Consider the following 27,253-nt stretch of genomic DNA (forward strand, 5'->3'; position numbering starts at 1 on the left):
GTAAATTAAAACACTTTATATATTGCTCACTTACTTTCGATGCAGGCCACATGGTCAAGAGTGATGTCAGTATTCTCTAATTATATCTCCAAGCCTCTCATTAATTAATACAGTCAGAAAAAATTACCCAGCGTTGATGTTCACTCGATCCTCGATCCGCCATGATAACGATATATGTATAACTTTTATATGCCTGAAAGCGGGTCTCCAAATTAAAGAGCGCTGATTTGACGCTCGCAGATTACGCGGGGATTGTACTCATCGTAGGTAATGTAGGATGTGAGAAAAGGATATAGAAGAGCTCCTCCCGGTTGATATCGCGTCGCTCAGAAGCTAAAACGTGTGCATGTACCTTGCGAGGACTTCTCGCGTTTTCATCGTAGTTCCGATAAACGCGACAATGCACGTGCCCACGTGCCACGTGCCACGTGGTCGTCGTGGTCGTCGTGCTCGTGGTCGTCATAGTGATCTTGCCCGGATATTGGCCCTTGCTCTCGCCGGGAGAATTGATCCGCGCACTTTCCTAGTTTCCTGGGTCCAACGCACCCACGAATTGATCAGTTTCCAACACCGCGGACATACACACACAATACGTACATATACACATACACATTTTCGAGTTTGAAGAGTAATTGGGTCGCATCAGTTCCTGTACTGTCCTGTACCTCACGAAGGTTCGGGGCAGTGCCACGTCACGCTCTACAGGGAAGTGGAGCCATAAAAACCCCAAGAAGAAGAAGAAGAGGAAGAAGGGTGATATTTGGCTTGTGCGGTATTAGCATTTATTCTGTCGGTGATTGCCGAAAAGAACGGATAAGTCATCATGTCGGACCCTGACATTATTATACCAACTGTGATAATGAAAGTTGGTAGTTGGCTTACGCAGGCGACTGTCGTGTTAGTCGTCTTGGCTCTGATATACGAGTATTTGTTCAAGAGAAAAATAAAAGACGTCAGGAACAAACATGTTGTCGTGAGTGTCGTCCAAAGTTTGAGGGAAAAAAAAAAAAACAAAAACATTAAATATAATGACGTAAATTACAAGACGATGTGATAAGAGCCGTCCCGATGATCATATCTTTTAACTTACTTTGTAATATAAATGTAAATATTGTTTTGTAGGTGACTGGCGGCTCCAGCGGCATTGGGAAATGTATGGCGATTATCGCCGCAAGGAAGGGAGCAAATGTGACGATAATCGCGAGGAATGAGCAGAATTTGGAGAGAGCCAAGGAGGAAATATTGCAAGCATGCGAGAACAGAAATACACAAAGGGTGAAGTGTTTATCTTTAAATATTGGTATGGATTATTCGACTGTTGAGAAAGCGCTGACCGATCTAGAGAAAGTTATGGGACCAATTTACATGCTTGTAAATTGCGCTGGTCTCGCAATCGCTGGCAAGATAGAAGACACCACTCCAGAGAATCTCGATGAGATGGTACGCACAAATTTTCTAGGTACATATTACTGCATTAAGGCAGTGACGCCAAGAATGAAAGCTTCTAAGGAAGGAGTGATTGTACTTATGTCGTCTCAAGCTGGTCTCCTAGGTATTTGCGTAATAAATTTATTTGTACCACTGACACATTAATTATGACTTGGTCTTTATATAAAAAGAGAATGCATTGCAGGTATCTTCGGATACACCGCTTATAGTGCTACAAAATTTGCACTCCGTGGCTTGGCGGAGAGCTTGGAAATGGAACTTCGACCATACCGTATCTCTGTTACTCTGTCTTTACCGCCGGACACAGATACACCTGGTTTTGCGGTCGAAGAGTTGTCAAAGCCGATGGAGACAAAAGTCATATCGCAGACGGTGAAGCTGGTCCAGCCCGAGGTCGTTGCTGAGAAAACTTTCAAGGACGCGTTGGTAAGTGCATGAAAACTAATAAATTTAAAATTGTTTCTCTTTGACTTTCTGTGTTAAACGATAACGTGCTTCAGGCAAGACGTTTCTTCTCTACCGTTGGTTGGGAAGGTTTCATAATGGTGACATTGTGCGCGGGAATGTCGCAAGTCACCTCATTGTGCGAGTTGATCGCGCAAGTTTGGCTAATGGGAGTGTTGAGGCTCATCGGCTTGTTCTACCGCGTCCTCTTCGAGAGAGCCATCGAAAAATGTAACAACTGAACGAATTCCGAGGCCCCGGAAAAAGTCAAGTGAGAAACAGTTTTCTTACAATATTCTGTGGTCCACGACTAAAAGATTAACTAAGATATTTCATTCTAAGTTAAGGCATTCACTTAATATGCATATTTTTGGTAAATTTTCTCGCTCTATACGTTCGTGCTTGTATTATCGCAAGACAATTTATTTGCATCTACATGAATCTCGTTTTGATTTTTTTTTTTAAGCGAAACCTATTATTTCATAATAAATGCCAAGTACATTAATATATAATGATGCATATGTGACTGATGTAATGATGTTAGGATATGTACATACGTGTATGCAATACAGTGATAAATATATAATAAGTTGTGTGAAATATAATGACATGTAATGATATGATATGCAATGCAATGATACGTAATGCGGTATACAAAGGAGCGAAAGAAATAAAAGACTGTTCTTAACGGTTTGGCTTAGTTTTATTAGGTATTCCGTAAGTTCATAGTATAATGTTTTTTTTTTCTTTTATTAAGCTTTTATGGTTCTTACACACATAGAACGGGACTGCTCTTCGTCCCGTTTCTCGCCACAATAAGTTAAAAACGGAAAAACGCTGAAACTGGTATGTAAAGAGTACTCCCGAGACGGTGGACGGGGCTCCTCCGTTCTACGTCGATCGCGTTCCCGCGCGTCTGTCCCGCCGCTGGCGAAAGATCCGAGCTCGTGCTCTCGACGCGGACAACGAGTAAATTTCTTTTCACGTTCGTCTAAAGTCCAGTAAGTAGTATATATCGCGCAGCCGCGATCGGGCGCCGAAAGGACGTGTCGCGCGTCCAGCTTCCGAAAAACGAGACTAAACTTATGCGTAGAAACGGCGGTCAACGAAGATTTGTCTCCCGAAACTGCGAGTCCGGTAATGATGGGTTTAACATTGATTTATTATCTCGCTCTTTCGCTCGCTTTCTCTCCCTCTCTCTCACTCACACCCTCTCGCTCTTTCGCTCGTGCACTTCACGCGCATATACTTTAAACTCTCGCTCCGCTTATCCTCATCCCCACATTCGCTCTAACATCCTTCGCTTTCCTCGGCATCATCTCGTAGATTCGTTAAAAGTCCATTCTCCTCTCGTTTAAAGCGCTCAAGGTGTACAGACGCGAATCCATGAGACGAGGCTTGCCTCGAGGAATATTTCCAGAGTGTTTTGCTGTTTATTTTTCTTTTAACCTACGCTTACTTTTTTCTCTTTTTTTTTTTTTAATCGATCGTCCGCTTATCCGCGCGCTCGACAAATTTCGCCTTCCTTCTCTTGCGGTTTCCCGACTAGTCTTCCCGATAGTCCGCCCTTCACGGCGACGGGCAGCCGTAAATCACCTTCGTCGAACGTTCGAATCGGCAGACGTGTTAGTGATTAATTAGACCCCTTACTATAGTGTGATCTGTCGCGTGCCGTCAACGAAACGTGCCCGTAACGTAGGATCTCGCTTTTGAAACATTAATAGGACGTTGTCGAACTCACTCAATCGCTCTCTCGCAAATGGACTCATCGAGGCTACTGATTTACCGATGTCGATCGCACGCGCGTTTTCGTGTCCGACAATGCGATATAAATAAGTTACCCGGTTTTGCGTATCGCTAAGGGGGATCGAACGTAAATGATCTCGTTTACTCGATAATATAATTCGCGATAATTCGTCGAGCCACTCGAGTCGTACGTTCGGGAGCGTATCAATGCTCGCGTGCAACAGTCGCGTGATTGCACGGTGCATTTCTTTCTCGCGAATGTCATCAGTGATCCGCGCGGTTAACGAGGTACCTGCCGTCCCGAGGGCGCCGATCGACGACAAATGGGTTTCTCCGATTCGCACTTCTAACCCTCCACAGCCGGACGGGGGGAAAAAATGCCCGCACGGGCGAGAAAGCGAACCATTTGTTTCCGTTCGCAGTCTCGAACTCGTGCGTGCGTATCATCGAAATAGGAACCCAGACAGCGCTGTGTCCAAAATTGGGACGTAAGATGTCTAAAGATTTCTTTAAAACGTTTCGATTTCGAACATGCGTGCTGTCTGGGAAATTTATTATACATTCGCGGGAGGCGGTTCGCCCTCTAATAGGATCCAAAAGCAGTGGAGGGTTAAAATTACAACAGTCCTGTACATCCTCCGCGCGCGGTATTTCGTAATCTTCGACGTTTAGTTTCTCGTCTGAAAAGTTTCACGATAACACTTCGTTTGCCGCTCGTCTCGAAAAATTCTTTTCCGGTGACTTGTTCTCAATCTTTCTCTCCCCCTGTCTCTCTCTCTCTCTCTCTTTCTCGGAGCTGCGTAATCGATTTCCGAGATGTTCTCCCGCCTTCCCAAAGAATTTTTCGGGACCGTTCGATGGCGCGGCAACAGACGGATAGATCACGTCGGAATTGAAATCCCCGCGACTCGATAGAGAGATCTATGTATTTCTGGGTCACCGCGTCTCACTTCGTCTTTCATCTCTCCGGCGACGACGACGACGACGACGGCGGCGTCGTGTCGCTCGTATCTCTCACATATAGCCTACTATCTCGGAAAGAACACATCTAACTTGTGTCATCTACGCGTAAGAGCACATCGACGTACTGTCAGGACGGTCACAAGCATCACTCTCTCGAAACAGAGAAGTGTTCTTCATTATCTTCAAGTCGTTACCCACGACTCTCGGGAATCGGCTGAGCGCGGATCGGATCGCGATCGTTCATTATATTAATCAGGGAGGTTTTTTCGAGACTTCTCCCGGATCGCGATTAGTAATCGTATCATTCTCGCGCTCTACTTCGCGAGCTTGCCTTACGAAACGCGGAGCGGTGGCACGCGAGGGGTTGATTTATTCGAACGTGTGGAAGAACGCGGGGGGAGAAGCGCGTACGATCGCGCTGACGACCCGGGAGTTTTAATGCTGCGACCGAGAAACTTGCGAGAGGGTATTTTCGGGCAAGTTTTACTCGCTCCGTTCCCCCGCGACGTGTTTCGACCAAGAAACAAAGACATTGAATAAGGAGGGTAAGTACGCGTCGGCAACGTCGAACGGAAACGGAAACGCAATACGCGACACTTAAGGGCTACTGGATAGATTTTGGTACAAAAATTTTAATGCTGTTCTACGTTAGAATTAGATCGTAAGACGACGTTTCTCGATTGGGTTTTTTTTTTCGCCGTCCCGCCGTCTCTCCTGCTATCTTCTCTTTAAATTACTTTCCCCTTTCTCGCGGTGAAGCAAAAGGGCAACGGGGACGAGGGCGGTGTTCCTTCTTCCACCTCGCGAGGGGGAGGCCCGCGTTAAAGAAGAGAGAAGAAAGAGGGTGGTGAAGCTTAATCGCGACCGCGGCCTCACACAGACCGTTTCCGGCCTTTGTCGCGTCGGTCGTTGCCTTTAGGAGGCTCCGCGAGGCCTCGCGAGGCGCGGGAAGAAGGAAAGGCGGAAACGATATAAAGAAGATGGCTACGTCCCCGATCGACCTTTTTGTCTTTATCTTAAAATGTGTCATTCGACCAACGTCTTGGTTACACGTCAGTCCAACGAACTTCTCGCGGTATACGCGTGTGTGTGCGCGTGTTGTATATGTTGTGTATCGTCTGTATGTACGTATGCGTGTGTGGCTTATTTTTTTTTCTCTCTCTCTCGCTTTCTCATTCTTTCGACCTTCATTCTCACCGTCTCTTTCTCTCACGCTCTCTCTCTCTCGCTCTCTTGCGCAGAACAGGCTCACACGGTTTAAAGCACCAACCGTACCGCTCGCACTCGCGCGGTCGCGCAAAACATGCACGCACACAGCCGCTCGCGCATTCGTCCCGCCTGGCTATTATATCCGACGATATATTTGCATTTATATCCGTTAGTTCGCTTAATCGCTAGGCGTTAATTAGTGTTACATCTAGTCGCGTGTGTGGCCGGCCCGTGCTATCCACGAGCGCGCTCGTCACGGGGAAACGTGCGCGCGCTCTCCGCTTCTTCCCTCCTCCCCTAAAAAAAAAACTCGGACGCATCCCGGCGCGCCAACGGGAAAAGCGCGCGCGCGCGCGCCGGTACCCTGGCGCGTGTTCTCCGGTCCTCCTCGGTGGTCTTACGCGCCGATCTCCGACGATAAGTCCGCCGCGATCCAGAAGTGACCGCGGCTGAATACGACGGACGCGTTAAGCATCTCTCCTTCGATTGTATCACGGACGACGGCCGTGTCCTCCCCCTCCCCCTCTCCTCCCCAACCCGCCCCCTCGCGATAAATGTTCGTCGAAACGAAAATTCGTCAGACGATATTTCGATTTCTGGGAACATCGTATACGTATGCGCGGCGTCTCCCTTATCGTTAAGAAATGTGCCACATCCTCTTGCCTCCCGATACCGTGCATGATTCCCGAGCCGGTTAGCACGGGCGGCCAGACTCATTTCCAATGCGCGTTTTACGATCCGAAAAATTACACAGTAACGTTATTTAGTTAATTTTTTTTCTTGTTTCTTTAGCGTAACACGTACGGCATATCATTAATTAACGTTACGTTATTTATACGCTATGTTACGTTATTTACAATCACATGAATCGTAGATATTCTAACGAATCGTTCGTCTCCTGCCGCTGTCCTCGTGTTCTATGGTGTATTTTTTTCCTCTCTCTCTCTCTCTCTCTCTCTCTCTCTCTCTCTCTCTCTTTCTCTCTGTTTCTCTCTCTTTTCCCTTCTTCCTATTCGTATCTCTCTTCAAGACATTCCCTCAAGAATTCTCTCAACGAGAACGTACGTTCTCTAGTCGCTTTATATGCGCCTCTCGTTCGTACGAGCTGAAACTTGTTCAATATTCAACACCCATGTGCAACGTATTTGCGCGCGTACACATATACATATATATATTTCTGTTCGTTTGTATATATATATTTATATATATATATATAATATATAATATTATAAAAAACAGTATTCCCACCCCATCCCTCTAGTATTTGCGAGAAGAAAGCAAATTCGCGGGGGGCGCACGGGTGCCCACCGGAAAGCCGTACGTTCATCCGCTAAATTATACAACCGATCATGCTCAGAGGCGGCACGCCGCGGGCCAAAACCGTCAAAAACATGGAAATATGCGTTATCAAAAAGTATTATACGTCGAAAGTACTTTGCCTATGTTGTTACGATGAGACGTTTGACGACTCGTAAGAAAAAGAAATCTATCGAAGGAGGATATCTGAATAGGATTTAGAATACGTGTAAAATTTGGCGTGTGTTACACTACGTATATATACGTACGTTTGTAAATTTTATACAAAACAAATGTCTTTTTTTCCCTTTAACGTCGTCCAACGTGAATAAACAGTCCAAATAGAAATAGTTCGTGACATTTCGGACAACTTTTCAAGGGAGGAATGAAATATGACTTTATCGGCAGTATTTAATCCCTCGAGCAAAACGAGTGTACAAAATTTTTTCTACATTCCTAAAAGGTTCTTCGATTTTCTATAAAAAACCGCGATGTTCCCGAGATCGCGAGACGACGCGTACGGGAGCGGACAGTGGAAGATATTATAAGTTCGGTCTTTACGGCCCGCGTCGCGGTGAGTCAGCCTGTGCATGCGCGGACGTATGGATACATTTTGATCGACGTGTGTATACTCAATGCGTTTCAATTACCAAAATTTTTATCGCGGATCGTCTCGAGACACCTGTCGCCAACAAAGCAGCGGTCAAGTATTTTTAGAGGCAGTGATAATTTCCACATCGCGATATCCTGTTTCATCTTACTCGCGCAATCGATGAGCTTCCCGGATAACAATTGTCTGTAAATTTAATGACGTTCTCCGACTATAGTCGTATCAAATTTGCCTTGGCGCTGAGAATATCAGAATATCGTGACTGAGAGTTTGATATGGGCAAAATGTCGCTTGATATGAATTTTTTTTCCTCGGATCGAATAATACCGCCGTGTGTTATTAATAATAATAATAACATTTTTATTTCTCAATAGGGTCGCTTCGATTCTTTCCCCGTCGTTTCTTTCCCCTTCTCGTCAAGTTTGGTTCTCGTACGATCTTGGAACAGACACGCTGATTGACGAACTGAAGAGAGATTCTAATTGCTTCTGGCGCGTATCGACAAATCGTCTGAGAGACGATGGCCGAGATCACTCGGTCTCAGGACGATCCTAGATCACGCGGTAGACGTCAAGTATAGACACGCTTTGTTTGTAATCGGTCGCTATCGAATATAATTAATTACATCGCCTTTCGAAAAATTCATCGAACAAGTTTCAATTCTATTCGAGCGGCGCGGACGAAGTTTTTCTGCTTTTTCCCCAGTCTCGTGACGGTTCTTTTTCACTCTTGCTCTTTCTCTCTCCTCTTTCTCTCACCATCGTTTCTCGTCTTTCTACATTTCTCGTCACGTTATCGCTTTCTTGTTCCTGTAACGAGTGCTACGAAACCACCCAACGCCCTCGCGATAGGATCTCGCGATCGCGATCGTTTTTCGGGCGCTTTCTTTTTTGAGATTTCGTAACTTATTACCTCGTCGGGCTAAACAGACGGGAAATGCGTGAAACATTTATGCAAATGTGAAATATAAATGTGGAATACGTCTTTAGAAAAGCAAACTCAAAAATATCTGTTACAATAAGAAGTCAACAGTAAGAATGACACGTTATTTTATTTAGATAAAATTTTTAATTTTAAATTTAGATAAAATTTTTAATGGACGTAAAAGTGAATAAATAATCTTAATAAATAAAATTGTCAGTTCATCCCGAATTCGCAACTGAAAGTTTTCAAAACGTTCACGGACCACCCGTTGTTCAAGCTCGACCTAATTTATATTTTCGATAACGTCAAAAATTTCGTAGCTCCTCCAGCACGTATAACTCTCTCGCAGCAATTTAACAAGAATTCATATAATAAAACTAATTCCTAATTTCTAACGGCCGGATCACTGTCTCGATAATCGAGATGAACCTCTAACTCTTACTTCACGCATACGGAGAAAAAACATACTACCTCCAGGATCATTATTCTTCTTCTCCGATCTTTCTCTCTCTCTCTCTTTCTTTCTATCGTATTACCCTCTATCTTCCGAATCCTCTCATCCTCGCCCTTTTTGTCCTTGATCTCTGAAAATCGGTCCGCAACGTCGAGGATCTCTTCTCTCGAGGTAGTCGGGGTCTCGTAGCAGGAGATAATCGATTATACGCGTATACCATCCTTGCGGGGTTGCCTGATTATCGTTCCGTCGCAAAGTAAGATGGATTTTTCGAGTAGAGAACCATAAGGATCAAAAGAAGGAGGACGAACAGACGGCTGCCGTGACTCGAGTACAGTGTCACCACTCCTGCCAGCCACCATAGAGTAGGACAGCCGCCCGGCGCTGAACTGATGCCTCTCTGTATCGCCGCGGGGTGTTCCCCTAGAAAATTATCGGATATATATATTTGTATGTAATAAAATAGCAAGATTATATACGCTGCAACGAAAAAAAAAAAAAACCTATAACCTTATGTTCATTTCGTGTTATTTTCACGATACGAGTTATCAAGTGCTTTTTGTAAAAGTCCGCGTGAAAAAAAGTGCGATCCCGCAAACAGTGAATCACATGTAAACGAAAGTTTATGCTCGGGGAAAGAGAAAAGTTTGAAACTTGTTTTTCCCCCATTTTAATTTTTCCAAACTTTTTCCGCCAAAGTGATAAAATGTTCCACTCACCGTTTAGCACATGCAGCTGCACGCTCGCGCTATCCAAGTTACTCGGGCTGCAAGTATAGTTACCCGAGTCCTCCCGTCTCGCGTTGTGAATCACGAGGCTGCTCACCGTGTCCTGTTCGATCCTCTTCGTCTGAATGTCGATCTTGCCCAGCTGATAATTTAGAACGCGATCGCCCTCGTGGTACCAGAAGACGTAGAACGGGCCCTCGAGGGACTGCTTTATCACGCATCGTATTGCGACTGTACTTCCGGTCTTCACATACATGTCACGGTCCCCCAAGATCTCGATCTTTGGCACTGTAACACGGTCGGACGTTACGGTTTTGTCGCCCGGTCGTTTGAGAACGGATAATCGGCTTAATGTAATCGCCTTCCGCGACCCTCACCGACGATGTTGAGCTTGATGATGTGACTCTTCTTCGGGTCGGTCGAGATTTGGCACTCGTACTCGCCTTCGTCGCGCGCCTGGACGTATTTCACCTGCAGCGTCCACGTGTCCGCCTCCCCGAAAATCGCCTGGAACCTCTCGTCCGGAATAAACATCGTTCTATCCACCGAAAGGATATGCGAGTCTCTTCTTCTGATCCAGGAGACCTTCGGATTAATCAAAATGAATTGTTTTTGTTCGCCTTGAACGCCTTAAATTCTTTTCACGCGTGAGATCTTTTTGTAGTCTCTTATATAGACGGTCGTCGGTTTTGCATTTTATTAATTTGCATAGAGATTCGTCGCTCACTTCCTCTCTATTCTTATCATGAAACGGACAACGTCTTTAACGAATTTTTTTCTCAATATATCCGAGAGACTCATTCCTCGTCATTCACCGTTCATTTTAGTCGCATTAGCTTGATGTCGAAATCACCGGGATTACCGCGGGCCCATCATTCGCAACTAAATGGACATCGAAAGGGACGAAATTGGGGTGCGTAAAAAAGATTTCGTCGAGTATAAGAAACAGGAGTGAGATATACACCGACCAAAAAAAAACCCAGAAAAAATATAAGAAAGGGTACATTCGGTTCGTTCCGATTCCGAACGATCAATCTTCCCGTTCCCCTCGCCGCGCAGTTAATTTATCGTTCATCGACCGGACGGCTCGCGCGCGCCCAACGGAAATCTAGATGGTGCCGCGAACCACGGTCGGTCGTCCGTGCTGCGTCGAAAGAAGGCGAGGTACGAATACATTTAATTCGCCGGCCGATAAGGATCGAGGCGGCGACCGCGGGCCCCTCAAGTACGCGCCGGGATTATACGCGCGGGTCGCGTGTTACTGGATACTTAGTCCTCGACCGCGTGCCAACGGCGACAGGCGTATACCCCGTATGCAGCCGAGGGTACGACGAGAGTACGCCTGCGTACACGTCGGTGAAGTTCCTTAACGAGAGACACACGCGTGCCGACGGTAATTTTATTACACGCCGGACGACGACCGACGTTCCGCGAAACCGCCCCCTTCTCTCGCTGCCCACCGGTTTCAGATTATACCGATTTCACGAACGGGGTAAAACGCGAAATCATTAGCGGGCGTTTTATTAGCGGGGTAAATTGATTCGATGAAAAGGGAACGCCGATCGTTGGCGAACGAGTTAACAGCTCGTGACACGTGGGTGGGTTTATCTGTCGCGGACAGCTATCCGACACGGAGGAAATAGGATGGGTTTCGCGATAAATGGTTGAAATATATTAGTTACGACGTTTTATTGTCCGTGGACCTTTGATAGAAGTAATCGCGGGTTGTCCAAGGTCGGGCGATTTTTCCGGGACGTTAGCGAAAAGAATGATTGATAACGGAAATAACTGCCCACTTCGCTTTGACGTGCCGATTGTAATCCGATAATTTTTTGTACCGTTGTTTACCGTTAATAATTAAATAGGGACAATCGAACGTTTGCGTGTAAATAAGTTTAGCTTGGTCACACGTGGACAACGGAATAGTATTCGGGAGAGATTCGGGAACGACGAGACAGTAAGTCTCACCGGACTCACGCCCGGCTTATGACAATTTCTCTCTGTTTTTTTAGCGTTATGGTCCCATTGTCATAACACTGTCAGGCAAAAGTTTGGCCATTACGCGTTATCCGACAAATAAGCTTGTTAATAAATCAAGTTGTCAAATACACGTAACGCGTAAAGGCAAACATGCTTCTATCAAAGATGCGGGAGACGATATGACAAGGACAAATTAGGTCTCAAATCGACGTGCGATGACAGTTATATTGATATATGTATGAAATTACGATACCCTTATACGTAAGACTCGAGGATGAATGATAATAGAAAACATGTAGGGTATAAAAATTGCTGTGAGCGTTTCTCCTACCGTAAAGGATTAATTTTTTTTGCTTATATTCGCTCGTTCTCCGAGAGGAAAACTTCTTTCTCTTCTTGACGCTCACAGTCTTTTTTATACCGGAGTGTTCAATTGCATGGATAGATAACTTACTGATTTGTTACCAAGCTGCCGCACTTTGCACGGTAGGTAAGCATGAGTGCCCAACTGCGCCGTGATATTCGTTGGAGTGTTCGAGTCGAAGTAAGGCCCCGTGTAAATCCCGTCGAATCTCTTCACCAGCGAATGAGATCTCGTACTTACCCCTGAAAGAACGTGCGTTCAGAAAAGTGTCTCGCGTGTATAAAGCGGTGCAGGTTCCGTGAGATCCCGTGATCGGAGACGAAAGAGGAAAACGGCGCAATGCGGAGAATACGGAGACAGGGGATGCATATTTTTTTGCTACATCGCGAATGCGTGAAATGCGCGAATTATCGCCGCGGCGATGCGTTCTTAAGACGTCCGTGTAACACGCTTATACCGGTCGCCGCATCGCCGCCGGCACGTTATGCGGCGAATTAACATGGAGGTAGCGACGTTGGCCGTCGCAATGGAATAATAAGGCGAGCCAGCCAGGGCGACCTCGAGAAGGGACTTACCTATTTCGCATTCGTATTCCGTATCCGCCCGGTCGCGCGCGCGACGCTATTCGGAATAAATCCTATCGCGGAGGAGGAGACCCCGCTGAGGAGCTGTGCCCGGGGGAAATGGATACTAATCCCGGGGATTCCGATCCGGGAAATCTAAAGGCAGATCAGCATTCAACGGGAAAGAGGGAGAAAGATAGAGAGCAACGTGGGTGTTATTCTAACGACCTTGACGATATCATCCGATCTCGTTTTCGATCGGTAGCGCACGAAATCCCCCACGGTTGCTCGTCCGGATTTGCGCGGCCGTTGCGATGACCATAATTTGAGAAATGGTCGTCGGACCGCACACCGGGGCTAAGTGTGAAAAATGAAATCCTCAATTAGGACGAGGGAATATTTTATGTGTAGAGGAGTTAGGCTGACGCGGTAAGCATTTAAGATGCTAAATTAATAAATTGCTTCTATAAAGGTCCGCGATGTCTTCTCCGCTACAACTCATTGTTAGAGTATATTTTCTAGCAGTTACCTTATCTCGCTTTCGTCTTTTACTTCGATCTGTTAATTAAATGTGGCTGATTACTTTACTAATTAGCGGAGTTGTGTTAATAGCTGACGCCGTTAGTTCCTCGAGAGCGCCCGAGTTACGTAAGAAGTGAGCATATGTCGTCGTGGTATCAAGATTTCCCGAAACTTTGACAAACGACAAAGCTGGCGATAATTACGCTTAATTAAGATCAACAGCACGATAATCGCGCGACGCGATAAGGAGTAAATATGAAATCGCCTGTACACGACGTAAGCCTCGCTCAGCTTATCGCGCATCGATTGTTCTACTTATGCGCAAGAAAATCACAGCCGCTGCAACGGTAATAATTATTGTTTCAGTCAAGCTAAGTGCGGGGTAATGAATCATAAATTAATCTCGACGGCTAATCGATGAGCTAAAGTAAACAATGGTGGTAAGAATTTTCATCGATCTCCCTTCCGTTGGATTTCAAGCGAAAATAAAAACTTCCATTTACTTTTTACGAGCGAAAATCAAACGAGAGATTGCGAATCAAGTTCTAAAATTAAATCTTTTCGTCAGATTTATCGTTTTAGAGGGGGGTAAAGGGTTTATCGCGATGATGTAATACCAAAGAGCGATTGGTGATTTTGATCATCATTCGCGGTTGGCCGCGATAAAATCGCCTTCCTCTATCCCCAGATTCGAAATCACATCGTCCCAGAAACGTCGTAACTCTGTGATTCCCCGCAGCCGACAAATCCATCCGGCCGACACGTTTCCGCGCGAACCGAGAAGAGCTAGATTGGCAATCAGCGCGCGCGGCTACGAGTGGTGTATTGTCAAATGTGCCGGAGATACGAATTCGTGTCTGGGGGCTGCGCTCTACCGGTCCTCCACCCGCACAGTCGATTCTCTTGATCTTGAGGGACGGCAAAATCTGCGCAGCTGCGCGCACGCGCCCCTGTCGGTCGCCGTGAGGTTGTGCGGGTTGTGCCCCTCGCCATCGAGTCGGGATCATTTGCCTACCGCGAGAAAAGGGGGCACAAATAGGCCGCTCGGTAGATGCCATGCCTACGCCGCCCCAAACCTATTTTTCATGTCGACGTGCGGCGAGTTGCGCAAAGGTCGCGCGCGATCGTGTTCCTCAGGGGTGCGTAATACAGTCGCATTTATCTCGAGATTAAATCAGGGCAAAGGAGCGCTCGGGCGCAAAGGGGAGAATGACGCCGTTTTATCGCGGCGAGATGTATGCACGTCAACGTGAAGCATGTAATTTCGCAATGTAACGCACCAAGGCAGGCTCATTGATGAATAACCGTAAGAGTTTATGTTTATCGCGCGGGGACGTCGGACACACAAATACGACGACGAGCGGGGGACGAGTGGCGGCTGCATTATTCATGCCGACGTTTTGTAAGTCGGTTTGCGCCGTCCCCGTAGCTCCCGAGGGGTACGCGGAAATCACGTTCGTCCCGGAGATTTCGATATAAGCTACAAAGCTGGCCGACGACGCGATATTCTCACGTTGTGTATTATTTAAAGGGAGCGTTGAAGAGGAAATAGACCGTTCGCCATTCCGAGGGCATAAATCGTTACAAGCGGGACGAAGCGGAATCGCTTCGATCATCGTTTCCATCGAAGCACTCTGAATAAGAAGAATGTTGGAGTAAAAAAGAAATATGGGAGAGAGCGGCGTCTTCGAAGAGAGATTCTTCTGCCAAGGTATGAAAACTATTATAAAAATCCGAGGAAGTATTGCTTTATAAATCTATTCCGCTTCACGCAGCAATAAGTTACGATAAAGTGTCTCCCCGCTAACGTAATCGAGCGTGATGGGACGTGATCGCGGGCGCGGCGGAGGGAGTAGGAAGAAGTAAATTTCTCGGAAACAGAAGGCGGATCTAAAATCGTATATTTCCCGAGAGACAATGCCGCCCGATGTGCTCGGAGGAGACTCGGCGGAGCTGCTGCGTCCGGCAGGGCTGCTGTTTCCTTTCCCACTTTGTCAGAACAACACGTACGCATGCCCGTGCAGTTTTACGACGTCATCGTGTGCTAAACTGCCACATAAATCCCAGTTTTTCAGCATCTGAAGGATTATTTCCCGCCGGCGTGATATGATTTTATAATAATCCTCACACGACGGGCTTACGTCGAAATAGACTCACTCGCTCCGATTCTTTTTCCCTACGACAAGATCCATTTAAAGTCATGAAAAGACATGAAATATTTACAGTAATCTTTTTCTGTCCGCCCTTAATTTATCGCAGTGAAATATCGATAAAGTGTTTTTAAAAATTGAATGGAACACGTCAGCTCGTCTTTAAGAGACTTTTTCTTTTTAAGAGACGCAATTTCCTGAACGCTTCCACGCACGGCGACGTCTGCGAGGCCCGTTGAAGTCGCGCCACGTTCCGCAAATTCATTTTATGCGCTCAGAAATCTCCATAAGCGTCACGAGCGTGATTTCGCGTAAGGAGTCGCGCGTAGCGTCTCGAGACTCTCGAGTCAGTAGTTACGCCCCGAGTTGCGCCAGCCGCTTTGATATAGTCGCGTCGAACTTCTCCGGGGAGGAACGAACGGATCGGGCCGCGGTTAATCACCGCGGCGAAGTATAATCAGTGGTTAGGTTGTGCAGCAGCTTCCCCCCTCCTCCCTCACGCCTCACGCGTGTCTGCGAGTACTATACGGATCGAAAGTGCATAATGTATTGGCGAGAGTGATGTCGGGATAAACCCGCCATTACCGGGGTCTGAAACTGCGAACTTCTCGTAGTGGCTCTCGTAGTCGAGAGAGAGCAGTTAGCGTACTTTCCAAGTGATTTACCGCTAGCGGGAGAGAAACTATACGCGCGCGGAGGAGGCGAGCGAAACTACACCGATCTTTAGGCAAGATCCCAAGTTAAGTGATTATTCGACGAACGGCCGCGCCAACTGATTGCATCGACCGACAGTCGCAGTCGGCGGTGCTTTCCGCGCGGCTACGAACGCGAACGAGTTCGATCGGTGATAATCCGATTTTATCGGCGCTTCGGATTTTCCGCTCGCGCATCGCTGCCTCCGGAATTGATCACGCCACGCCGAAGAGACGGGCTCGCGAGCGGGATCGTTCTTTATGCGACCCGAAACGCGTCAGATATTTCTTTGCGAGTTGATCGCGTCACCGCGGTTAATCGCTGATACGCTTAGCGGAATCGTATATTCGAGTCGTCTATTCAATCGAGAAACGGGAAATCGCTTTCAGAAGGTAATCCTACAGTTGGCCTCTCGTTTCTTTCCATCTCGGGACGAAAGCTCTCGTGCTCCGCTGGAAAGAAGAGCTTATCTCTTCATGGTTCATAATAGACTGAATTCTACAATCAGAAGCGAGTTACATTCGACGAGGAACGGTTTCTTTTTTCTAGGAATTGATGTTTCTTGCGAGCTATTCAAGAAAGTTTTCCCCTTCCGAAAGATTGAATCAAACTCATGTTTAAAGAAGAGATGCAAAAATCGCCCAGTTTCTCCCGACGAGATGTCTCGACGGTAGTCAGGCTATCTCGCAAATAGCACGTACTCGTAGAATGCATGACTGCACCCTCCGGAACGACGCCGTGACGCTCCTGTTTCACGAGCGGGCTTTAAAGCACGACCGCATCGCGGTGATGCAGCCGCGCGAGATGAAATCGATAGACACGTCCCTGAACGACGCCACGGCGGAGAAAAGGGGGACGCGTTCGTCTCCCTTCTCGTCTTCGTCCCGTGATGACGGAATCATCGAGACGACACGCTGCTGATCCCGCAGGGACGCAGGGCGGTGAAGAGAGGCGGACAAAGAGGAGGACGTCGAGAGCGAGGATGTGAAGGCGAGAAAAAGAGGCAGAATGGGGGACAGAGAGAAAAAGAGAGAGAGAGTGAGACAGATAGAGACAGAGCGAGAGAGAGCATGGAGGGAGGCACAATGCTGCGGCGCGACAAACAAGGGTGGCGCTAGATACGGTCCTGGACCGGGACCGGAGGTTGCGTCCCCCCCTCGGCCGTCTCCGTCTTTTTAGTCCTTATCTATTCTCGCGTATCCTCGATCCTCCCCCTCCCGTACGATCTCTACACTCGGTATCCGCCGGTATTCGCGACAGCGGGAGAAACGCGCACGAGTGCGCGGTACGTATACGTTCGTAAGTGCATGCGGGGCGCGAGGGAGACGTATGCAACGTACTGCTACACCCCAAAATCTGATCGATCCATCCGCGGCACGAGTCCGACGGAGCCCCGCCTCCCCCGCACAACCCGTGCGATGATGTCGACGGCTCGATCACCATCCGCCTGTCTATGTGTGTCGCGTGAATGGACAACCGCTATTTACAGCGTCTCCCCCTAACAGCGTCTTTCTCTCGCAGCCCCCCCTGATCTGACATCTCGACGCCGCCATCTGTTTTACGGATCCGCGCCGCAGTTAGAAACGTAAGCTGTATAACAAGCTGGGCGATCTTCCCGAATGAAGCTTACCGGTAATGCCTAGTAGGATCCAGCACACGAGGCACAGGACGTAGTAGTTGACGTAGGAGGACCTCCTCATGGTGATCACGACGACAACAACAACGGCGACGACGACGACGACGGCGTAACTGTCCCCGACGACGGGTCCACTGACATCTCATGGAACACCACGATGCACCTCTTTCTCTCTCGGCGCTCCTCCACTTTAATAATCCTCCGTCGTCGTCCCGTTCATCCTCCAGCAGCAGCCGGTGCTACCAGGACTCGCGCATACTCCCGCGTTACCCGTCGTTGCAACCCTCTCGTTGCAACCCCCCCGTTGCGCTCTTATGCATCCACCGATTTTTTCCTTGTTCTCTCTCTCTCTTTTCTTTTCTCTCCTAACACTGTGACATCACATTATCTCGCAGTCGGAGTACTCGCGAACGCAAGCGGCGCGGCGGAACGAGGCCGAGTTACGGTCTTAATTTGTGGGCGGTCTCGCGCGCGGAGAGTTGACCGTACACCTCCGCGTGCACTCGACCCCAATTGGAAAAGAGGTACCGATTAAATTCTTCTTTATTGCTCCCGAAGAAGACGCCAAGTGTCGCGCGCACCAAGGTCACGAAGCGGTCTGCCTGCGTTCAATCGGGCCAACCCTCCTCCCCCACCTCCCTTTCTTTTCAACCCCCGCGGTTGTGCCTCCTCGTTTGTACGGTTATACTCGGTGTGTGGATCGGTCGGTCGTACTGTGAAACACACGACCGGGTTTCCCGCACTCGGCTCGTCCGCGGTTCGTCGTCCCGGGCGAAGCTCTGAAACCGCCGGGCCTCCGGTGGCACTGCCCGCGCCCGCCCGGGGATTCCGCGCAGGCGTGCTCTCTCTCCTCTACTCCGGCGGCGATCAGTCAGCCTCCTCCTTCCTCGAGGCCTTCTGCCTTTTCCGCCGCGCGCGCCTTCCGTCCCCGCGCTATACGGCCTTGCGCGCTCCGCTCCGCTCCGCTTCGCGTCGCGCCGCGTCGCACCGCGCAGCTCTGTCGTTCCGAATTTTTCTTCCCGCATTCCTCGTCTCCTTTCGCATTTCTCGTCCGACCTTTCTCTCTCTCTCTATCTCTCTCTTTCTCTCTTCTACTGTCGCTTCTGCGTGTCCTATGCGGCGACAAGACTCCGCAATTGCTACTCGTCCCGCAAGCACGGACAAATTTCACGCTTCTTACACGACATCGTCATTTCCCATGCCTCCCCGCCGGGGGTTGAATGGCACGCGACCTCGGACTCGCGTTCTGTCTCCTGCCAGCCGTCCAAAGAAACTTTGAACGGTCGCGTTTTATATTCGTGACCGCGTGTCAGGCGGCGCATCGGAGCGTTTCCCAACCCGTCACGATCATCACACGCTCGTTAATAATCGTTAAAGATCTTCGATGCCACGTAATTGCCTTCGTCGCCTTAATTTCCATGCTTTATTTTCTCCCTTCTGAATTTTCCTTAATATACTTCGAACAATTTCAAATATTAGAGTCGTCTTATTTCACTCTCTCCTGTAACGCGCAGATTTCAATCGCGGCACGACTTCGTCTAAATAAATTCTTCGAGTCCCTTTCGGATTTTCGGTTTCCTTAATTTCTCGCAAGCGTATATACAACATTTAACCCTTACCCGCGCTCGAGTCTCCTTCTCACGTTTATATGCGACTGAAAAGTCTCTCAGGTTGAAACAGCTTTTCCGCAAAGCACGAAAGAGTAATGAGAAAGGGATCTCTTTACTGAACGAGATACAAATTATGTTTGCGCATTCTCGAGGATATAATTACATTTGCAGAAAATTAAATTTTTCAAAAGCATTCTGTACTTATAATTGGATATGTAAGTTAAATAATACGTTGAACAATGTTTCACGAGTATCGTAACTCAGGTATACCTATGCAATATGCAACGTTGAAATTGAGGTAGACCGCCTGGAACGAAATGGCGGAAATGTATTTGGTGCCCCTCTCTCGTCCCACCATGGGGATCCAGCACGCTTCATCGTGGACAAATGTTAAGCCGCTTACGGTATGAATCTTATCCCCGGAGACTGATGTGGCTGTGGGCTCGGTTATTTAATAGGGAAAAAGAAAAAATGCCGCCGTCGCTTTTGTTCGTGCTCTCCTTCAACACAACGGACCGTTCCGTTATCAGTACCGTTCTCTCGCTCTTCGAGACGTTTAGACAATACGACGTGTCCCTGATCTTGTTCTACTTTAATTCAACTGACAAAGTTTAATAGTACTGAAAACTACTCACTGCTATTTTATTCTTTATGTCGCGATTGGCATTACATATTCATGCTGCAACCGATATTTTTTTATACATTTTGTTGACGTTATCAACAAACGATTGTTCTCGTTAACAGACAGATAAATAAATAAATAAATACTCGGTTCGCCGGACACTGCGGATTTTTATTTCGATTCGCGTCCATCGTTTACGACAAAGAGGTTTTCCGCCCGCGACGTTATCTATAGACGAATATCGCTACCAACTTTCATGGCTCGCTGAAATTAACCGCCGTCGTCTTTGGAAGTAAGTTTTCGTATCACGCCGAGTTTACGGGACACCGACGTAATTTGCATGAACGACGTGTATTTGGTAAATTATATAACTTTTCTCCCCGATGATCGACTGATCTCATTCGTGTCCTCGTCCTTACTTCGGGACTTTCTTATCTCCTCGTCTACTTTACTTACGTACATCTAGAAAATTAACGTTATTTCATTTTTCTGTCTTCACCTGGGACAGACGTTGTTTTATCAAAAGAGATAAATGTACGAGAATTATCTCATCGACGTAGGCAAAACAAAATTATTTATGTCAATATAGAAAGAAAAGTACATAATCTTTCTATTGTCATTAAAGCAGCAAGCCGCAGTACGTGAAATAAATGATAGTAGCTTTTTTCGTCGAGGTCAAAATCCCGCCGCGGGCTTACGAAACCCCGGTTGCCGAACGAGGCAGACGAAAGATGATTGGCTGTCCGTTCATCTTTTATGGCCCTTCACTTCATCTTCAGGCAACGCGAAGGGTCGTGTCACCGATGGAAAGTCCTACGCTTTTCACGGCGCATCGACCCTGGCTGGGGTTCAACGTTAATGTCGATCGGCTTCGGGACTGTGCATCTCTCGACCGTTGGGTTATGCCGATAAACCTTACACGCGACAAACCGTCGCAGAATCGACAAAAAGCGCGGCAGCTCATTCTCTCTCTCTCTCTCTCTCTCGCGCGCAAGTCGATTATTCATTTTTTATCGGTACATCCGTTCCTATCCTCTTTTTCTCTATCTTCTCTCGCGCTGACATCCCGGGCTTTTGTGCCGCTTTTGCCGCGCTGAAACTTTCAGACGGCCCGACGCGGCGTGCTAAACTCGTCCCTCTTGCGAGAGAACTAACGGCGTGACGTTATGGGCAAGGCGAGGAGACCCGAGGGAGCCGTTAATAAAACGTCATTTACTCTTAAACGATTTTCCGGCTTTCCCGGCAGCGCTCCCGCCGCGCCGTCGAGTCGTGTAGGAGATAGGCCATGTGCCACGGATTCAAATTCCCGGTACTCGAAAGTTAGCGGGGAGGAAATATCCCAGTTTCGCTGCGTCCCGTAGCTATCTCCCTCCCTGCACTTGTCTGGGCTATATACTTTCGTTCGCACGCCGTATAACACACGGAGCAAGGATTCTTAAGTGTATGTGTGTACGAGGGGGTGAGGGGGAGGGGGTTTCAGTTGTGCAGCGCAGGTACAAGGGGAGAAAAAAGTTTTATAAAATATGTGAGCGTAAGCGTCACACGCAGCGGCAGGTGCATCGGAGTGCATACTGTCGTCCGTTCTATCCGCCCGCGTCGGGGGGGGGGGAGGGAGCGGCGGAGACTCCTAGCCCCCCTCTTTCATTCTCGCGCTGCGACGGTGAGGTTGAATTTCTTTCCGCGCGGGGTTCACCGCCCGACGTAGGGGCGAAGTTTATCTTTTATCGGGATAATCTTCCGTACGAGAGAGGCGCGCGCGCGACTGTCGCGTATTGGCGGACGTGGATTGATAACAGCGTCGATACCGCGGTAGAAACTTTTCTCGTCGCCTCTTTCGTTCCTCTCTTTCTCCGTGCGACCGCGAACGCCGTCTCGCGCGACAAAAACATTATTGACAAGCGGCGTCGCGACGGATGAAAATAAGTACATCGCGAGACTGGAAGTATCGCGTTGCGTTCGGGGCGGCGCGCGCACATCACGCGAGATTTTCTAAATTGCGAGAGGAATCATTATGACGGCCGTTTCGCGGTATAAAACCGGTCATCAGGGAGGGTATTGCCTCGCTGCTATGCACTTAAACGTATTCGGCGCATCGGGGTAAACGAACGCGCGCCGGCTTTAATAATAATGAGAGGGTGTTCTGTAAATAAATATTTCCTCGTATCCTCATTAACGCCGCCACGTGTCCGTCGAATTTTCCCGTCGACGGGGATTTTTATCCGACGCGGGGTCGGATAATTGCGGGCGTTACGAGGCGCACGTGATTCCGGGATAATTGGATAACGCGTGGCGAAACGCAAAACTTTTGATGCACTTTGCAGCGTTTCCGTCCCCGCTCTCGCCCTGTCGACCTCCTTCTACCCCCCCCCTCCCCGCTCCTTTCTTCTTCTTCTATCTATTTGCGCGGAAAGTTAATTTTTAGAAACCGGTAGAATACATAGAAACACGTGAAACACGTAGAATAAATACATTTTTCCCGTTTTAACGACGGTTCGTGCAGGCACGCCATATCGGTGTCGTTTGTCATGCACGAAGCACGAGCAACGACATTATCGCGTTCGCGATTAATACCCCTGACAAATCGAGGCGCAAAAAGGGAAAGAAAGCGGCGGAAGAGCGGAGCGCGGACTCTCGCGGAGAAAGACAGAGGGGCGGAAGAGAGGCAGATGAGGACAGAGCTGTGTGTGTCCTGTCCCCGTTTCACGAGAAATTATCGACGCGCGCGACCCACGCCTTGAAATTACGCTGCGTTTGTAGAACGGGCGGTGCACTATGATGCGCCTCTTCCGCAATTTTACGCCCGAAGCGGGACCAAGTTTGCGCGGAATAAAATTCTATGTATGGGATAGAGCGTACGGCAAAATCGAACGTCCGCTGTACTTTCGCGGAATCCGATGATATAACGCGGGTAAAACTGGAGCTGATGCTCCTCAACGAGCTCCGGGCAAGATGTCGTCGCGTTTGTAACTACTATTCTTCTCTCCGGTGGGCGAGTCATTGTCGCGGCGCTGGCTTTGGAGACAGCGCGGGTACGCTCCATTTGACTTCGGAGCGCTATCCGGTTTTACCCTACTTTCCCCTATTATCCTCAAACACGCCGCATCCATTTTCCGCAATTTTCCCCGAAAACGCGCGTGTCGCCGTGCCGGCTAAATTGTGCCGTATAGTGACGGAAACCGGGTTACTGTTACGCGGACGTTTATTCACGGGGAGAAACAAGTAGCAGGAAGAAGCCCGCCGCGATAAGACGAGGGAAACGTGGAAAGCGAGACCGCGGCGTGGCATAAAGGTTCGAACGGGGAGAGGAAGTCAAAGCGCGACCGGAATCTTTTGGATAGCGCCATTCTAATTGGGGCGGCCGTTAATTAAGATGCGCGCGCTCGCGCTCAGGCGAAGACGGCGTCAGCGTCGTCGTCGTCGTCGTCGTTGTCTTCGTCGTCGCGACACAGCGCGGCGACTCGACGGGACTTTGTTCCGCGAAAATAATGATCTTTCCATTATCCGGCCGCTGCGCTGTCCGTCCTTTCCCAACCATTGTCCTCTTCATCGTCCACGTTATCGTCTTTATTGTCCCGCCCGACGACCGTGCTTCTTCCCTTTTTTTTCCTCCCCCATCGCGGCCGTATTCCAGAATAAACGGAAAGGCGCGCGATGAAAAATGCCTCGAAGATTACGAATAAAGAGGCGGATTATTTTTGGTACCGCGTACCGCGACTACTTTTCGCCGTCCATTAATTCAGCCCTCATCCGCGAATCTCGCGCGTATGACATTCGAGTGGCCGATACCGTGGACGGGGTGTAATTACCGTGCGATCGGCGTGACATTTACGTCTATTTACGGCGTTAGCTACACGTGTTTGACACCGCCGCGCCGGCGACGAGGCACTGTCAGCGAAAAAATTAACTGGATATAATTAACGCTACGCGGTGGCAAGCGATAACGCGTGCCCGAAATACACAATTGCTCGTGAGGTAGATCCAGTTGTACGATTCTTTAAAGTTGTGCCACTTAAAGCTTATAGTGTTGTGCTGTTATTGACATGGCAACGCGACGACGAACTCCGTGGCTCGTCAAAATAGCAATAATACTTCCGGAGCAACGGCCGGCGCGGCGGCGCGCGGTGGAGGATGCGGACAGAAGTGTAATTCTCGTAATGAGCCGCTCTCCGAAATGGCTGGGCTTGACATTATATTGACGTGCCGGACGTGAGCTGTCGGGCCTAATTTTCCCGCTTTACGGCTCATTTATCGTCATATTGTGTCAGCGCCGCACAGGTTCGATATATTTTACGGGCGGCAAATAGGAAAGAATAGAGAGTGGGGCTTACCTCGATATACGCTGCTTCCCCTTTAAAACGCAACGTGCGAACGCGACCGTGCTGAAAATTAATCACACGTTAAAATACCGCGATCCATCAAGGTCAACCGTGCTGCTCCTGAAAACGAGCGAGAGATTATTAAAGTGTGTGTGTATAAAAAGCGCGCCCGGACAGGAAAGGAGTTTTACGATTTTATCTATACGCAAGACGTCTCACGGTGACATCTTGTTATATCGAGAAAAAAAATAAATTGTTTCGCCCGCGTAGTCCCATCGGAACTACGCCGTCGGCACCGATCCGTCATCGGATAATACGATTCGATTGGAAATAACACACTAATGAGACACGAGGAGACGCGTCCGAAAGATGATTAATGAAACTCGCCATCCCGATGGATGAAACTTCTCGGCGCCGTACAAAAAGGGTTTCATATTACTGTCGCCCGACGACAGTAACGAGGTGAAACATGTGCTTCGCAGTTAAGCCACGTTGTCATGATCATTATAGGTTATTGAAACGGTCTCGTAGCAGCTATAGCCGGCTGTTAATTAGAGAAGCGTATTTTTTTTTTTCGTCCGGTGACGTCGGTCGACACGGCAAGAAATGCAACGCGCGCTTAAAAAAAAATTATGCGAGAATTTTAGATTGAATTGCACGGGAGAACTGGGAGAAGTTCGTGGAGGCTCGCTCGTGGCGCGGATAAGGGTTAAAAATGCCCCCGGATCGACTTCCAGACTTTCCGGATTTGTTTGTTGTTCCGCCGCACCACCAGCCGGCACGCGGTGACTCGACGCGAGGCTTAATTATCGCCTCTCACGCGAACTTCGCATTATCGCGCGCCCGTGTTCTCGAGTGTGTCGACGGGTGTGCAATTCGAAGACAACGATACAGCACATTGGGGCACATTGAGACTCATTAGTTTGGGGTGGGGTTGAGCCTTACGGGAAATTAAGCGGACTCCAGACTCTCTGGGTTAACAAAGCGAACCGGCTCCGGCGAACTAGATATCGCTAATCGCTGAACTCTGATAATCTCGTCTCTCTCTCGCAAAATTGCAACTGCACCTCGAGTGTTGCGCACGAAAATTCCGCTTGCTCTCATTTAAAAGTTAACCAAGATTTAATCCCGAAGCTTTGAACTTCGCGCGGCTACTTTCTACGCAATTTGCATAGAATGACTTACGATGGATTATGTTTCAATGTCGTCCGCAAAGTCACGCCCTTCGTCCTTCTGACACGTGGACACACCGTGGAAATACCGTGCGGTCCGGATCTCGCAAAAACTCGTGGCATTTTTCTTTGCGGCACAACCGACCGTACCGCGGGATCGCCGCTGGAGTTCCGCGCGCAGATAAGCCTCGGATCGATGAGGTCGTTAACGGCATCGGCATCGACGGCCGGGGCCCATCCTTTAACGCGTCATTAGGATTAAGATCACTCTTGTTATCCCGTTTCCGCCATGCTTGGTAACACGATACTTCTCCGAGATCATGTTCTCAAGGGATATCTGCCGGAGAATCTCTGCTCAATTGCTATCCCCGTAGTCAGAGGTCACGACGGTTAAATGTCGCCGGCTATGAAATAGGAATCTTTCGAAATTGCGCACATGATTTTCATATGCATATTTCAGAAATATTCTCTCGGATCCTATAGATCTCATGGACCTTAACAGTCTTACTTTTTTGGTGAACTTTAATGCGAAATATGTGCAAAGAGAAATCGGGGGGCAAACATGGCTCTCTCTTCCACGTACATTTATTTCTTTTAATGAGTATTTTAATTATAAACGTTATTATAAACGGAATTAATATAATATTAGTTAACTTACAGAGTTGTAAAAAAAATTACTAGATTTATAGTGCATTTAATGCTGCGTGAAAAAAAGCGCGGGTTCTCTCGCTCTTTGATAAGATTAATAAATAATTCCTCTATTTGCCGTTTGCCAACGATTATTGGAAATTGGAACAGAGCGATAAATGGAGTGACGATACGCGGCAAGGTTGCGCGGTGTAGATTTGTCAATACGTCGCGCATTCGGGATAAGATTAGCGTGCTTCGTTGCGCCTGCACAACTGCGTTGTAATCGTACGGCATCATAAAGCCGGATGTATAATTGGCATACATGAGTCCGCGGAATCTGGCATTGTTACGCCGTATTAATTCTATTGTGCACGATCCTTCGGCATTATCCCCTTCGTGGGTAATCCCCCACGCGATCGTATTCCAAGTGTGTCCGTGATGCATCAGACGAAACCAGTCGATTACATGTCCATTTGGGATCTGGAGCGCTTCTCTCATTCAGCGCTATGTGTCTAATCAAGTACCTATTCGTGTGCCGCGTACGCGTTATCGCCTCGAGACGATACAATCGCGAATATGCGAATAAATGCAAATGGTTCCTCGTATCTCGTTCAAATATCATAGAAATTTTACTGCGGGGAGAAATTTGAGGCACACGAAGAAATTAAATCCGGTAGGTTCTGGGACTGAGAGAGATTATGGTAATATAATTCCATTTTGAACGCCACAGTATCGATCACGTCGATTTCTTACGCCGCGCCGTTTCGAGTGTTACCCGAATGCCCTGTTTGAACGGAATCGCGACCTATCTAAAGTCATTTCATCGCGACCGATTTCCACGTCCGCGCTCAGGTACACACCACACGTCTGTTTATACGCAAGTGTAAACACCTCAGTGCTCACACAACGGGATGTGTACATAAGTTCTGCGTTTCCACGTGCACAGTGCTTTATACGTGCCAGTGCAAATTAGGTCGCGTTTAGGCGGGATCAAAATTGAAGCGCCCGGAGGAAACGCCGGTTATACGCCGCGATTAGGATTAACGGAGCAATTTGCACATCTTTCAAAGTAACTTACGCGCGGGAGGGGAGAAGGTTTGAAACTCACTCCGTGTCCAACTCCGTACACACACACACACACACACACACACACACACACACACACACACACA

The 27,253-nt window shown here is 48.2% G+C and overlaps 2 protein-coding genes across 2 annotated transcripts; one reads left to right on the forward strand and one right to left on the reverse strand.

The window, feature by feature from the left end:
* The first annotated feature begins 424 nt into the window (after positions 1–424).
* Positions 425–2,942, forward strand: LOC112467794 (3-ketodihydrosphingosine reductase). Its single transcript, XM_025036609.1, has 4 exons — positions 425–973; positions 1,123–1,552; positions 1,634–1,875; positions 1,950–2,942. Exons 1-4 carry the CDS (start codon positions 824–826, stop codon positions 2,133–2,135), a joined length of 1,008 nt encoding a protein of 335 aa, XP_024892377.1. The 5' UTR covers positions 425–823; the 3' UTR covers positions 2,136–2,942.
* A 410-nt stretch (positions 2,943–3,352) lies between these two features.
* On the reverse strand, positions 3,353–18,520 carry LOC112467795 (neurotrimin-like). Its single transcript, XM_025036610.1, has 5 exons — positions 17,726–18,520; positions 12,258–12,409; positions 10,201–10,408; positions 9,815–10,111; positions 3,353–9,518 (listed from the first exon to the last, which is right to left on the reverse strand). The coding sequence occupies exons 1-5, from the start codon at positions 17,793–17,795 to the stop codon at positions 9,334–9,336; spliced, it is 912 nt and encodes a 303-aa protein (XP_024892378.1). The 5' UTR covers positions 17,796–18,520; the 3' UTR covers positions 3,353–9,333.
* Between the last annotated feature and the right edge of the window lie 8,733 nt (positions 18,521–27,253).

This window comes from Temnothorax curvispinosus, unplaced genomic scaffold (genome assembly GCF_003070985.1).
Source record: "Temnothorax curvispinosus isolate PA1 unplaced genomic scaffold, ASM307098v1 QBEX01017816.1, whole genome shotgun sequence".
Classification (NCBI taxonomy): domain Eukaryota; kingdom Metazoa; phylum Arthropoda; class Insecta; order Hymenoptera; family Formicidae; genus Temnothorax; species Temnothorax curvispinosus.

Bases quoted from the DNA above. Each gene is read 5' to 3' on its own strand.
- LOC112467794 (XM_025036609.1), top strand. From the start codon at position 824: ATGTCGGACCCTGACATTATTATACCAACTGTGATAATGAAAGTTGGT. The intron at 974-1,122 runs GTGAGTGTCGTC...ATTGTTTTGTAG, and splicing joins TCAGGAACAAACATGTTGTC to GTGACTGGCGGCTCCAGCGG. The intron at 1,553-1,633 runs GTATTTGCGTAA...AATGCATTGCAG, and splicing joins GTCTCAAGCTGGTCTCCTAG to GTATCTTCGGATACACCGCT.
- LOC112467795 (XM_025036610.1), bottom strand. From the start codon at position 17,795: ATGAGGAGGTCCTCCTACGTCAACTACTACGTCCTGTGCCTCGTGTGC. The intron at 10,409-12,257 runs GTAAGTTATCTA...ATTAATCCGAAG, and splicing joins GGCAGCTTGGTAACAAATCA to GTCTCCTGGATCAGAAGAAG. The intron at 10,112-10,200 runs GTGAGGGTCGCG...ACCGTGTTACAG, and splicing joins CATCAAGCTCAACATCGTCG to TGCCAAAGATCGAGATCTTG.